Source organism: Lycorma delicatula, chromosome 4, assembly GCF_047948215.1.
Source record: "Lycorma delicatula isolate Av1 chromosome 4, ASM4794821v1, whole genome shotgun sequence".
NCBI lineage: Eukaryota > Metazoa > Arthropoda > Insecta > Hemiptera > Fulgoridae > Lycorma > Lycorma delicatula.
In genome coordinates this window covers 97,410,909-97,427,471 of record NC_134458.1, presented here as the reverse complement: position 1 = coordinate 97,427,471, position 16,563 = coordinate 97,410,909, and the positions used below count along the sequence as shown (strand labels likewise).

The 16,563-nt window shown below is 28.6% G+C and overlaps 1 protein-coding gene across 3 annotated transcripts in view; it reads right to left on the bottom strand.

The window, feature by feature from the left end:
* Positions 1-16,563, bottom strand: part of CaMKI (Calcium/calmodulin-dependent protein kinase I) — a 195,578-nt gene that overhangs the window by 35,293 nt on the left and 143,722 nt on the right. For all 3 annotated transcript variants that reach the window (XM_075363727.1, XM_075363726.1, XM_075363729.1), the window contains 5 exons: positions 14,205-14,279; positions 10,910-11,048; positions 5,768-5,891; positions 643-783; positions 239-365 (listed from right to left, as the gene is read on the bottom strand). In XM_075363727.1, the coding sequence (XP_075219842.1) occupies positions 239-365; positions 643-783; positions 5,768-5,891; positions 10,910-11,048; positions 14,205-14,279 (606 nt within the window). The remainder of the gene's footprint in view (positions 1-238; positions 366-642; positions 784-5,767; positions 5,892-10,909; positions 11,049-14,204; positions 14,280-16,563) is intronic.

The window sequence follows — 16,563 nt, the reverse complement described above, 5'->3', positions numbered from 1 at the left end:
AGTAGATGAGTTTAATTATGATAATTTGTCATAATGACATTACTTCAAACTATTATTGACTCCTGTTATAACACAGACCTGAATCCGAATTTAAAATTATCAAAGTGCAAAAAAAAACAGATGAACCTAAAATCTAAAAGATTGACTCAATTAAGATTTATCAATCTTTTAAGTTTCATACAGAATAAAGTAAGGTTTCAGATTTGAATGACACAAAGATAAAAATAAATTTACATACCAAGGATGTGCAAGTGCTTGCCGGCATGTATACCGTTTTTCAACATCAACACACATCAACTGTCTAATAAAATCCTTTGCTGAATCGCTGATATCATCCCAATAAGGTGAATCAAATTCAAATTCACCTGCAACAAAATAATTAATTAAATTTTTAAAAATGAACAAATTAAAACTGATAATGATGGTGATGAAATTTTGGGAATATTAAACAAATGAATGACATATTTAAAAGTATTATAATTACAAAATAGACATGACGTGTTGAAGATGCATAGTGAAATTTGATAGAAGAAATTTAACTTATCTGAACAAGTGAAATTATAATTCAAAATTAAAACCGATTAAAAGTTGTAAGACTAAAATTATTAAAATTCTAGTATAAAATTTACAGATAAAACATACCTTTTAAAATCTGAGCAAAAAGATTAGCATCATTTTCATCATAGAATGGTGGATAACCACACAACAAAATATAAGATATTACACCTATACTCCATACATCTACTGCTTTTCCATATGGCTTCTGAGCCAGAACTTCAGGAGCTGAAAAATAATACACAAACATCTGTTTCACTATGTTTACAACAAAAAAAAATCCTTCATTATTATAGTACATAATTAACAGTGGTTACCTGTTAACATAGGGGATTTCACAGTTCAATATCAGTAATCAGCTGTCAAGACATGTTTAGAAGAAAATTGTAAATAATGTACATCTTAATTCTGACATGAAGCAGCACTTGAGATGAGATATCTCAGTAAGTATTAACAAACAGAACTTAAACGTTTAAATGAGTATTAACTGCTTTCCTCATAAACCTGAAAATAACTCGGAAACATGGTGTGCTTAGATTAATGCCTAAGTCAGCTCATAGTTTATTAATTCATAACATGTAATGTCTTAACAATCCATATTTACTCTTACTGAGTCTTCTCAGTGTTAATACGTCAAACTATGAGACTACTTTTATTTTTAATGCTCTGATGCAGTCATACACATTTTTGATCCTCTATTTCTACACACATCAAAACTTATTAGTGTTAGTCCATTCAACTGTGTATACATATCTTACAATTTCCTATTTTAGATCAATCATTCCATTACAATTTGTTGTATAATGTTATTCAATCAATGCATATTTGACTTATTTCATCAATTTTTGTATATTTTCCAATTTTTTAATATTACTAGTACATTTAAAAAAGGAATTCCTTACATAAGGTCTGTTCAGAAAATAACCAAACTTTATTTTTTTAATCTTTATTATTAATTTTACAGATTATTGGTCCTTATCCCCTTCAAAGTACTCCCCTCCCCAATTCACACACTTTTCCCATCGGTGTTTCTATTTTGCAAAGCAGTCCTGGATAACTTCATTTGAAATGTCCTTTAAGGTCCGTGATGAATTTGCTTTAATGTCATCAACGGTCTCAAAACAGGGCCCTTTCATCACTGATTTTAATTTCAGAAATAAGAAAAAATCGCAAGGAGCTAGGTCTGGCAAGTGGGGAGGCTGAAGGAGGACAGTCATCTGATTTTTGGCAAAAAACTGACGAATTGATAACGCTGAGTGTGCAGATGAAGGATTGTCGTGATGAAGAACCATAAGTTGTCTCACCACAACTCTGGTCTCTTTTTGCAGATATTTTCACATAACCATTGTAAAACACTTTGATAGTATGCACAGTTCATTGTTTCACCTTGAGGCAAGAATTCAAAATGCACAATTCATTAAAATTGAAAAAAACAGAAAACATCACTTTGACACTGGATTGAAACTGACATGCTTTCTTGGGGCGTGGAGATCCTTAGCCAACCCATTTAAATGACTGAACTTTTGTTTCAATATTATAGCCATAAACCCAGCTGTCGTCTCCTGTTATGATCCTTTGCATAAATGTTTCATCATCATCATCCGCTTGTCAAGAAGTTGCCGACAAACATCCACTTGATGTTGTTTCTGCTGTTCAGTCATCAAACAAGGAACAAACTTTGCTACAACTTGATGCATGTTCAATTTTTCAGTCAAAATGTCATGGCATGATCCAAATGAGATGCTAACCTCTTTTGCAAGTTCTCTGACAGTCAATCAAAAATTTGCAAGCACCAGATCATAGATTTTTTTGAATGCAGGTGTCATCAGTTGAAGTTGAAGGCCTTCCTGGTCGAGGATTATCTTCGATTGAATGAAGACCACTTTTAAATCGTGAAAATCATTCGTAACATTGAGTATAACCCAGAGAATCATCTCCGTAAGTTTGTTTCAAAAGTTGAAATGTTTCTGTGAAAGTTTTCCCCAGTATCACGCAAAATTTTACATTGTATCATTGCTCCCAAAAAACGCATATTACAAAAATCACTACTAACACTTAAACACGTTGCACTCAAATAACAATAACATGAAAACTATATGAGATATCAACAATCCAAGAATATGTGGTTACAAAGGAGGTTATGCAGAACACAATGCTGCCAACCACACATCACTAAATATCTCTGCTGGCACGTAATGTAAAATGTTCTGTTATTTTCTGAACAGACCTCATACTGTAGAACACAGATTCATTTCTGCCATGTTGTATCCAGATAACTGGAAAATCTTTATATTCTATTCCCTGATTTGGACCCTAGCTGAAAGTAACTAGGCACATCGCCAGGTTGTAGACAAGGAAACATCATTAACATAATGGTTAGCTGTAAATAACAAGCAATCCAAATTAATAATTAGATAAGCAGTTGTATGATCTGAGGTGTGATGAAGTAGATAGTATATCTGAAAAAATGTTACAAAGTCTGTAAGAATACTGTGCTAAAGGTAAAAAACAATTGCATGTAAAAATAAGTAGATACTGTATATCCCTCACAGAGTAACTTGCACTCATTTGAGAAAATGATGGTTGTTCCACAACCACTATACTATATATTGTGCTACAACCACTACATCAGTTATCTGTGGAGAAGCCAGATAGAGAATTATCCTTGGAAGGGGACAGGACCACGTTCATTAATTGTTAAGGGTGCCACTAATTGATGATTGATAGAACTTGAACAGCAAAATTAAAGCTTATATACATGCTTTAAATAACATGCAGATGAAAACAATGGAAAACTGTAGCTATGTTTCTGATGAAATGCATTTCCTATTCTTTCTTCTTATTTTATTTAGAAATCAGTATGTTGGCATCCATGGAGTAATATATTCCATGAATTAAACCAAGTATACAATGATCCTTCCAACTTCTTACGTTCTGCCACTATCATTGCTTCCCTTTTTTAGATGTTCTACAATCCTAAGTTTATCAGCTACAGTTAGAATCAACTACAGTCTAGTGATTATAACTGATGTCAGTTAGAATCACCTGACATCAGTTTGATTTATGTAATAAAGAGTACAGCAACTGACAAAGTACAAACCAAACGTAATCAATATCAAGGTCATTACTACACTAGTAAGATCACAGATTTGACCTGTAGGTAGTCCCTGCATGCATACTTTCTACCAAAGATGCAACTGCATTAGTATGCAAGTGTGCAGTGGTGGCTCACGTATAGGTACTGTGAAACTGCAGCACCCCCTATTTCCACTTGATATTGTCAATAACATTTAATATAATGAGTACTTTTTTCTTTAATTCTTTCTTTATACTTGTACAACATATAATCCTTAAACTTAATGTCAGTAACCATCCCCCAGTTTATGAAAAAGATACAAAAATCTTTGTATGGATCTCTGTGCTTCACAGTTCCAGTGGTGTGGTGTTTGGCTGTTGTATGCATGCGCACATAGGAAGCTGCATGCAAGGCTGCAAGGGAAAGAGAGCACTGTTGCTCCTGCAGTGCTGACTCTGGTGTGCTGGAGGAAGGTAGTTTTTTTTTTATTCCACGTGTATATGGAATGTTCCTTGTTCATTCCCTTTTCTAGTTTAGTCAGTGAAAGGGATATGAAAGTGGTTTAGTTGTTTTTTCAGTAGTGATCAGAAGATGGGAGAAAGCAAGGGCTCTTTGATTGCCAAATCTGTCCAAAAAAACGCTGGAAGGACAAAAGATACGGGAATTAGTAAAAACTAATTATGTATTTGTTTCTGTGTACATAGAAATTTAAATTAAGCACCACTGGACTATAGTGTTTTTAAGCAGACATTTTATTAAGTTATCTAATAATACTAAAATTATTATCTCTATTGACATTTAGTTATTTATTTGGTTACAACGAATACGGTTTTTAAACATAATGTGCTTAAAAACTGTGTACCATATTCTTGAATGTGATAAAAGTGTAGAATTAGATTATTATCCTGCTTCCAGCTATTCTATTTGATTCTTTTTTTTCAGTTCTTTTATTTTACATAAAACTTTAACCATGGCTTTGAAAAGGCCCAGAAAATATTTTCTGGAGCAGCACCCCCACTAATTTTAGCTACAAGCCATCACTGCAAGTGTGACAATGTACAAGTGTCTTTACCACGAACACTATATAATTAACTTCTCATCACCTCAGGAACAACACATGGGATAATTAAATCTCAAATGTAATCCTGGTGGTGACTTGGATAATTGTTGTTCACTAACTGATGCTCTTCAGCACAACAATTCTAAAAATGATGAGGACAAGAAACTACACATGCACTTTAGAAATAAAATTAATAGAAAGTTCAATATAAAAAAAGGACAATTGTTTGATGTAGATGTACTAAAGAAGAGAACAGACATAATTATAACTACTGGAAATGAGGATGTAGCACACAAAAAAAAAAATAAGAGAACTTTGAGGAATAAAGATAGAATGTGCTTACACATTGTTAGGAAAAGAAAAAAGAGTTAAAGGATGGCAGAAATATACAAAGGAACTATACCGAGTGGAAAAATAATCAGATTAAATTCCTCTGGATAAAAAGATAACAAAATGTTATTTTACAAATGAGAAAGGAACGATAGAAAACTTGATCAATAATAATTGAAAAGAAGATGGATAAAAGGAAGAAGATTTTGGTTAACGAGACAAAACAGAATGGTATATTAAATTGATTTGTTGTGGTGTTATTAATTCGCAACAAAAGAATAATTTTAATTTTTTAACTATATATATTCCCTTCAACATTTAAATATGATGAAATAATCTTGTAGATCTTGCTGGAACCTTCTTAAAAATAATGTAATGTATACCTAATCAAAAAATTAAGCACTTATTTTCGTAGAGCCTTTACTCATTGCATTAATTTATTGTTATTATTATACCTTTTGTATATTTCATTTAATGCACTCCATAGGTCTTTGGTTACTTCTTTTATTTTATTGTTTTTATTATCAAAAAACTTTTGTCACTGATTATGAATTCTGATTTTAATTATGATGGAACATAACAAACTCAAAGAGAAAAATCATAACCTACAATCAAATCGCAACAAAACATCCAATAAAACACCACTTTGTGGTTGATAGTACACATAGCTGATAAGGTCTGTATTTAAATAAGTAAATAATAGCAATAATAAAAAATTTAATTAAATACACAAAACATTCCCTTACCTACATATCCAGGTGTACCACAAGCTGTTGCCATTATACCAGAATCTTCCATTTTTGACAAACCAAAGTCACTAATCATTATTTTACTATCTTCATCTGGACTATAATAAAGAAGGTTCTCTGGCTGTAACAGCATTAAATAAAAGCTGCAATTAATTTAACATAAATTAAACAAAATTTTTGAAAATCTCACATTTTTTTGAAAAAGTTCATTCTTATTACAATGCCCTAAACCAATTAGAAATTGTTATGAAAATTATGAATAACTTATAAAGACTGACTTAAAGAATAAAATATTTAGACCTCAGAAGTCTAAAAAAAAATAAAATACTTGTTCTGTGATTTTTATTTTCAATTGGTATGTTTTCTTTTAGTATAGAATAACTAACTCAAAACATAGATACACATTTTACAGTTAAAGCTATAGATGAGAACCAAATAATCTGCACTCAAAACACATTTTCATTTTTTGTTAATTCAATAAGATTTTGAGATTATATTTTGGTAAACAAAGTTAAGCTGCAGTTTTAATTCACTGGAATGTCTCAGGGTTAAGACTCCAAACTATTGACATTTATGTACTAGAGCAGGCTGGATTCAGACATCCATGGTGTTTAATAACCTCACATCATTGGTCATGATATGATGTAAAAGAAGCATGGATGGTACTAAACTCCTCTGAAAGCCTTCCCTTGAAAACATATATCTCATCAAACAGCATGAATCCCAATCAACCTTTCATGAGAAAGAACTTAGGAAATCACACATCAACAACTAAGGAGACAGAATAATGATCTCCAGATGTGATTTTTCCCACTTTTCCTCAATTTATATGTTACTGATTCACCATACCTATAATATATTTAATATATATTAAATATATTACTAACTGGTGACTTGTAAGAAGCTAAATACATATGAAGACAGAGGAAACAGAAAATAGTTCTAAATAACAAGTAACTCTTCAGACAAGATTTTCAGGAAATAAAGATCATGTCATAATCCAGAAAACAACTGAAATGACATATTATCATCTAAACAAACATTTTAACAAAATATTTTTAAATTAACAAATATCTTCACAGCTACATTTTTTTACTTATTTTCATGGTTACTTTTTTTTTAATAAATAAAAAAAAATACAAAAAAGCTCACTATTTTTGTTGTAATATATAAAAATTTATAAAAATCAATCAGTTAAAGGTTCTGCTTAAAAATTAAAAAGCATCTGATGCCAGACATAATGAGGGAAATGAGGATCAAAGTAATTTCTCATTCCTTTTATCAGTGAGCCAAATAGATTACTGCACATTAGCATCTAACCCTCAAAATGCTGAAAAAATTCAGCACCTTCATAGGAATTGAATGTGTAGAAAACATTGTTAATCTAAGAGAAAACAATTGTAGTGCCTCTTGATCTACAGGTACTTTCTATGAACTAGATCATTAAGAAGACTGGAATAGATAATGTTAACAAGTTAATGTAGCTCTTCATCAAGAAACAGTATCTTATATACACAGTGAATAATAAGTAACAGATAATGAGCTCAACAAAATGAAAGAATTATTGAAATTTTGAAAAGATATTGATTAAAAACATGATCTTTAGATATGAGGATAAATAAAAAACAATGCTCATTAGATTATAAAACAAAACAAAAAGAAAAAGTCATTGTTGGTCCAGTATTTGTATTTAACTACTTTATGTTCATTTATTAGATCTAAATTAAGTTATGCTAACTGAACAGTTGTCACTATTCTCTAAGCACTTTTCATACTAAGGAAAAAATTCTTTTATATCCTGAGCATATAACGCCTGTCTTGACAAGCCATTTCAGCACTATTGTTTTTAACTCCTCACTCAAATTATAGACATGGAAGTCACTACATATGAGGTCTGGGTAGGAAGAGGGTTGGTCAGTGAATCTCCATCACAAATATACACTTTTCTGCAACAGCATGAACATTGTGTGTGGATACACATTGTGATAAATAAGAACATTTCCTGAGATCAATATCTTTTGTCAATAATTCTGAATGGCACATTAAAAAATATAATGGCCCTCAATTATGAAATTGGAAGTACAACTTTACTCTGATAATCATTCCAGGCTTCATAAAATCCATCAAAAGGACAGCTTTTTGGCCCCAGAAAAGTGGCCATTATCTGGATTAACTTGAATATTCTCCCTTTGATGAAACTGAATAATGTGAGTGTGCAATGTTTTTATAACTAGAAGTAAGAAATCCATGTTTCATCGTAAGTCATGGTTCAAGAAAATATTTATCTTCCTCACATCAAAGGCTAAAAATATACACAAAGGTGTCATTCTTAGATTTTTACACAGAAAACAGTTTTAAAAGCTAGTTTAGTTCAGTTTACAATAGCTATAATCAATTTTACAATAACTGTAATATTTTTGTAAAAATTTGTACACTGTAAGAATACAAAATTTACTAAACCTAATCTAATATCAGTTCTTTTATGTTTTGTTTATTATAGCACAGCAGAGGAATGACCGACCGTCTGAAATCCATCAAACTGAAGTTAGGGAAAATAATATTTTTTTTTAATGGAGACCTGAAATTTTTTACAGCAAACTGAAAAATGTATTTTGAACACTAATTTTTATCTATGTATTTAATTAATTTTGTCTATGTATGTATTAAACACAATATTTCAATCACTAGTTGAACCAGGTCAACAAAGTCTTAAACAAAATATAAACAACTTTTAAGTTCAAGGATATAATGGTACATGGTATCTTTACAACTACCATTTTCACAATATTCATTATCTCAAAGAGTAATAGAGTAAAAAGAAAACAATAAAATGCCAATGACCAACATAGCGTTTATGCCATTGCAAATGCAAACAGTTGGTTCGAGACTAATGACTATAGCAATCAAAGCTTTCTATAAAGATGAAAAGCTAACATTTAGTTTTAACATTAGTTTTTACAGTAATCCATAGATGACACCTGCTTTAAGAGCTTTCTATATTTTTAGCACTAACGATATGGAAGTGTTTTTTAATATGGATTAATATCTATCTATAATATGGACTGCTCAGGCACACTGCTCACTGATCCAGCAACACTTTCTTGTGACTTGCTAAATGTTGTTCCCAGGAAAGATATTAAAGCCTTTACAAGTATAGAAAGGGAGCACCAGGCAAGAATTTTGAAAAAGTTTTGCTTAAAAACTGTTTCATTTGCTTTCAATTTTTACTCTTTTTATTGCTTTGCTAGAATCCATTCCAATTGAGTAAATCGCATACAATTTTTCACCCAAATACACAGGTAAAGGCTTTAGTGCTTAGATTTTTATCTGTTTAGGCTCTTCCTGTGATGTATCCTAGATTAATAAATTGAAAACCACTTCAAAAAAAAAGAAATATTTTATTAAATAATTGATATCTCCAGAGCAGAAAAATCAAAAGCAGAGCAGATTGTCTTTTATAGATCATGATTTTATCAGACTCAAAATTCTACAGTTAAGAAATGATTAAAAATATATAAAGTATACCTTAAATTGCATTTCTCACCCAATTATTGAGTTATCTGGATTAATTTATGCTAAAACCTTCTTAAAGTTATACAGTATTTAAAAACCTCATTCATACTGTAGATTCAGGCAATTAATTAAAAATAAATAAATATTTTATCCAGATCATTACATAATTATACTTCATATAAATCATGTAAGGAATGGGTAGGTGTACTCCATTGATTAAACAAAAGTAACTGTCCCAGAATTTGCCTGATGGCCAAGGAAAACTACAGGGAAGGACAGGATCTCAAAATATAAAATTAGTAAAATAAAGAGACGAGGTTACAATAAAGGGCAGTCCATGTTACTACATAATATAATTTTACAAAATCATACTATGTAGTTATACGTGTTTAACTATCACTATTAGTTAAAACTAATAGTGACAGGAATATGTGAAGATAAAAAAAATATATATAGTTCATATTAAATATAAATTTGAAGATAAAAAAAATACAGTTCATATTAAATATAAATTATGAAAGTATTAACTGAAACTATTTGTTCAAGTTAAATGAAGATGCAGTTAATTTAAGTTTTTTAACAGTCTTTAATTAAAGTCTCGTAAACAGAATTATGGGTTTCATAAAAAAAAATCTGTTAATTCTATTTTAAATATATTGAAAAGTAGATCTGTTATGTTAATAAAAATTGACAATCAGTTTTATGTGCATAAATTGAATTCTGTTGGTTGAAAATGGTTTTTCAGTTTCTTATGAAACTTTTTTGGGGTACATATCACCTTTCTTGATAGCTTCAAAAAAATTCTGGAATACATTTATTTTTAAAAAAACTATGTATATTAAAAGTACATACATATTTTTTTTTCACTTTTTTAAAAGTTTTTGGAATTCATTTTTGGAAATCTCCTTTAGCTATTTTTTTATATCAGCATCTATGCACTGCTTTTTTTTCAGAGTCAATCTCAAGTGAGAAAATACATAAAGATCAACAGGTAGCAAATTGGGAGAGTGTGGTGCCTCTAGTGATATTATGTTATACCATACAAGATACTTCTCCACAAACAAAGAAATGGGTTGACAAATGCAATGCACTTTCAGATCATGGAAAATATGTGACAATTTTCCACTGATATTCTACCTTCTAATGTTGTTCTCTCAATAAATTTTCTTGTTATTACTAATATAATGTATGCATGCTCAATGTTTTAATCACTTGAGTCGATGCACAGGCATCCACAATAGATATCAACAGCAACATATGGCTTTTACCTGAAATATGTGTATTTATAAATTTTGTTTTATTGATTACTTTTACCACATACTTTTTCAAGCAATTTTAATATCTATGATGGCAATTTTTGTTAAATTAAAAAAAAAACACAAAATTTGACATTTGTATGTTATTTAATGATAGTGATTTAGTACAGTGTTGATGTCAAATATAAACATTATAAAAAGACATTGTTACTATTGTTGAAGAGGAAAATAAGACAATGCATGCCATACTGTTTTCATAAACTCTGCCAAGTCATTAACTCTGCCATTCTGGCTAATCCAGAATTTACATTCTGGAGCCTTCCACCACAATTAATGGTTAAAAGTAAAAATTCAAAAGGGTCATTATTACCTTTAAATCTCTATGAACAACTCCTTGTTCATGCATATAATCAACTGCTTCTAACACTTGTCGAATCAAATCTGAGGCATCTTTTTCTGTATATGAACCTTTCTCAACTATTCTATCAAACAGCTCACCTCCTGTCACCCTAAAATGAAAACAAAATTCATTATAAAATATATGTTTAATTAATGCAGAAAACTCTTCTGACAACAAAACCTGGATTTAGTGGAATAATGTACATAAAAAAACATCTCTCCAATTCCAAATATACTGATAAAAATATAATGTCGATTTTTGCTCCAACAACAGAACCAATGTAATAATAAAGCAGAACAAATGTTAAAGGAAATTGACAGTCCAATGAAATTCCTTTAACTAAAGTTTTTTAACTTAAAATTTCAAATGAATATTGTAATTATTAATTCATTATCAGTGCTCATTTGTCAACTTCATTTAAGCTCTTTTTATATCAATGAATTCATTATAAGCGAGCAAAACAATTTACATTATAATCTTAGAAAAAAAGAACAATTTTTTTTGTATTAATTGCTTATAAATAATTAATACCAGATACTATATACTAGCTCTATTATCTACATATTTATCATCTCCCATATCCAATTAATTCTGAGTTGTATGTAAACCGATAACCTCTACCTCTGCCACTCCATCTACAAACCCACATCAAATGCCTGGTCAATATCATATCTTCTCCGAATGACATCCTCCAACACTCCACTAGTCACTTTTTTCTAAGTCTACTTCTTGATCATTTTTATCTGCCTTTTATTATAATTGCAACATTTAGTATAGACAGAAATTAAAAAGATACGTGCAAAACATATGATATGTTGGTAGTCAGTGATTTAACACATACTAGCATTAACTTTCAGAATGCAAAAATTAAGATATTTCATTTACCAACATTTCTAAACATTTTTTCATCTGTGGTGGAAAATATATTATGCATAAATAATACACCACTATAATTGCTTATATATATATATATATATATATATATATATGTGTGTTTTTTCTAATGTCAATACTTATAAGAATCATATTCCTTTGTACCAATAAACTGTATTTTTATAATTAAAAACCAACTTGAACAACCTAAGTGCAGAATTACTAAGTAAATGAAATGACATTTAACTTATTTTTTTATTCTAAAAGCACTTTCACGGATCCCACATCATCAGTTGTGTATAAGATATATTTATATAAAATTACATATCAAACATAATTTTTTTTTTAAATTAAAATTAAAAGACTAAAATTACAATCATATATACAAAAACATATGAAGTCAATTAAATAAAATAACTACATATATATAAATACATCATAATTAAACAATTTAAAATTAAAATCAAATTTAAAAATAAAATAAAATAAATAGAAAATTTATACTATGTAACCTGACCAGCCAATGTTACATTACTGAGTGGATCTGAAATAAATTATTTCTATAAGTTATGATTATATCTATTTTTATCTAAAAATGTGCTGTCATCTGTTGCTGCTTTTATAAGAGTGTCATCTTCATATTCTGTTTGAAAGTTTATCCAGTTGGAAATTCTTTTGTATTTATATATATAAAATCTCTCCAAAATGTTCAAACCTTTACTATTATTATTTAAATTAAATTTCTTGATTCCACTACTTCCAAATTTGCTTGAATATCATGTTTGTTATTATTAAGGTGGTCAGCAACATTAGATATACCCAATTTACCATTTTTATAATTTCTAATGCGTTCCAAAAATCTAGTTTTAAAAGACCTACCCAGAACTTTTCCATTTCTCCTCGTCATGTGCTCATTCAGTTTCTCAGGTACAAATTACATTATATTCAATTATTTACAACTGAATACATGTTTAAACATTTAAAATATTTACAGTTGCACACAAAATGTTATAATACAATGATAAATATTTTCTTATTCATTCTTTTTTAAATTTAAATAAGGTACTTTTAAATTCAAATGTAGTATCTTGTCTGAACTGATATTTTATTAACCACTCTATACTGACTTCCATTCATAAGATATAATCTATTGTTCATTAAAAATGGTGGAATCAATGCTTCAAGATGAAGTTATATACTCGTTAAACACCTGTTTAGAATTATAAAAACTTACAACAATTTATTTTCATTACTTTTGTTTATTGTTGTTTTTACACTGTTAACTGTAACTGCTACTGTATGTAATTTTGATTATACATATGCACAATTATCATGTAAGATCTGTAACATGAATTAGTTAATGTATTTTCTTGCTTTCAATATGTCTGCTTAAAGTAATAAGGCTGTGAAAAATATTTAATTAGAAAATACTCCATAATTAATTTTTTAAAAAAGTTTAAATCATGTTGCTAACACACTAGATGGGAATGATGGGTTTGCCTAGTTTTTTCTATCAATATCTATTTTGTTAACACTTAAACCAACATAAATGTTGGTTTAAGTAGTATCTTTAGGCTATAAACTGTTCTAACATAATATTAACATGATACAAGAATTATAACACCAGTCCCAATCATTTTAGCCCCCTCCAAATGAAACTTTATTTTTATTCTTCCAATCTCGATTATATTAACAAATATAAAATCAAAGATGTAACAGCTTAAAGTAGGTTTTTTATGTATAATTTATATAACAGTGAAGTAGACCAATTTTAACATCACTTGCTAATTAATCACAAATTTGTTCATTCTGGTAAAATGCAATATTAAAAAACATCTAAAAGAATTTACTCTAGTAAAAAAGATAACTCTTTAGTTTGAAAAATTCAATAATTTGAATCTATCAAGAAAAAAATAGCTTTTATTAAAAATTAAAATTCTAAAATCACAAAACTATCTTAAAATATAATTAACTTTAATATTTCTACATTCATAGTCACATAAAATGTACCCTTTTCCAACAAAAATTTCCTGTTAATATTACTTTTTTCTTTTATTATAACTTCAGATGACCTTTTTTTACTTTTAATTTAGTGAGGAAGATGAGTTAGATGAAAGAATGCATCTTTGCCAATAATTCAATTCAAGAATAACCAACTTAAAAGGCAGCTAATTAGTTATATGAAAAACGTATGTTTCTGGACCCTTAATTGGCCTGGATCTTGAGTCTTCTGCTCCATTTTTCTTGTTTACTTATTTGCTCTCTTTTCAAAAGTATGAACTTTTCACTAATTCTAACCATGTTTTACTGCCATATATCAATGATGGTCTTCTGTAATTAAAACAGTACATATATATATATATACACAATGAGAAGTTGCTATAAAACTTACAATTCCATAACAAGGTACACCTTGTGTTTATCCTCAAAAGTTTCCAGAAGTTGTACAATGTTTGGATGTGTTAACCTGTAACAATAAAAGAGGTGAAATATTAATGTATGAAATTAATTAATAATGTAACGGTAATGTTCATAAGTTTTAGCACATGGCTATAAAAATTTATGCTTAATAGTCAAAACTCATGCAACATGTTTCATACAACAGATCAAAATAATAAAAGTAACATTTTATCTTCAGCTGGTATCTATAGTAGTCTTGTTTCAGATAATTCATAAATACATAATAACAAACATAAAAATTTATAACTTTATGTAAATATAATAATTATTTTGGTGCCAGAAAAAATTAGCAAATGGTACTTCAGAATTCTTTACTACAATTCAGTAATAAGCAAGATGGTAAAAAGCTGTCTTCAGTGCATTATTTATGTGTAGCACATCTGAAAAATTTATTTCTAATTGCGCAGTGCTGCAAATAATTCTGAAGACTGAGGCAAATTCATACGACTTAAGCAATATGAAGCTAAGATGAGTTTTCTGCATAAGCAATTACCTACAGATTCTTAAACAGTAGAAACATTAATGAAAATTTCAGCCAAACAGATTGAGCAGAAACACACACATCTAATGATAAAATAATTCAACATCAAAAAATAGAATTTACAACAGTATGAACTAAGAACATGTGTTCTACAACCAAATACCAAGCACCACCATTACTTCAATCACTACTGTACCTATCAGACAAACCATATTCTAAAAAAATCTAATCCTATACCACATTTATCTAAACTTCTTGAAAGCTGTTACACTAACAAAGTGTCAGAACTGGTTAGATGAGTGTTAATTTTCAGTTGCTGTTAACATCAATGGGCACAAACGTTAATAAATAATATTTTGTTTCTTTTATAGACTGAGTTCAAACTGTTTACTTTTGCTTCATTTCAAAGTTTTTTAATTAGATTACACAGAAAATTATAAAATATTTTACATATTACCTAATCTAAGAAGAATAAAATTTACTGAAATAGTAAATCTTATTGTTAGTACATTGTGTTTAGACTGTGCCTGCACAGTAGTAAAGCAAAAATAAGCTGTTGAAAAAAAGAACAAATTATTTCTTAGAAACAGCTATAAACCAGTTAATTACCACTGGTGTAATTAAACAAAAGAGATTTTATGAAAGCAAATATAACAAAATGAGATGTTTACAATTTATAATTGTATAGAATTATAAATTGTACAAAGAATATAGAACAACTTATATAGAAATAAAACAAATAATAACAATTAGAAAAATAAAATTATTACAGTAAAATTAACAAACATTATTATCTAAAATAAAAGAAATAAAACTAAAAACATCTCAAAATAAGTCATAAAACACCCAAATTAGTAAAATTTATAAATTTAAATTATCATGCCCAAAGTAAAAGATCACACATTATCTAATTTAAAAAACAAACAAACAACCAAACAAAAACACAACCATAAAGAAGCAAATTAAAGATAGTAAATGCATCATTGTTATAATAGTAAATTAATAAAAATATTAAATAAATAAAGATAAAAAGTACATAGCATAAATCAAAACATATACAGGCACAATTAAAAATATAGACACAATTTTAAAAGCTCATTGCAAACATAATGCAGTTTGTTGAATAATACTCAATTTAATCATGTGTTTTCACAGATAAACATACAATAATAGAAAATAAACGTAATACAAAAATATAAATGTTTCAACTTTTTTAATAATATTCTTGTCTATTTATATTTTTTTTAAATAATTTATCTATGAAATAGAGTTTTCTTAAAAAATATTGGATTTAACTTAAAAAATCAACCATTATTGTCAAAAATGCTACCTAACCTGCTGACCATTCACATGCCTAATATACCTTCCTGTTAGAGTAGTTTTCATAGGAAGTCAAATTTGAATCACCCAACACTTATTTAAAACAAAAGATCATCTAGATTTTAACTAATTTTTAGATATAGAACATCAATAAACCTAAACATATATTACAATATTACATTCTCAAAATGTTAAAACTAAAAATATTTTGGTGTGCAAGTAGATAGGCAACAAGTGAAAGCTAGTAAATTAAAAAAAAAAAAAAAAAAAAAAAACTAAACTGATAGTACCTATCAGAAATGATTTTTAACTATCTCCATTAGCACTGGAAAATAAATGTTTTATTCTTGGTACTGTTACAATTGACAATGGCAGCTTTAATATTAACTCTTGCCAGCTAAGATTCAACAGCTTTTCAGTTTAATCATGGCCTGGATCACCCATCAACACTGTATCTTCCAATAAATACACTGTATTCAGAAAGTTACTA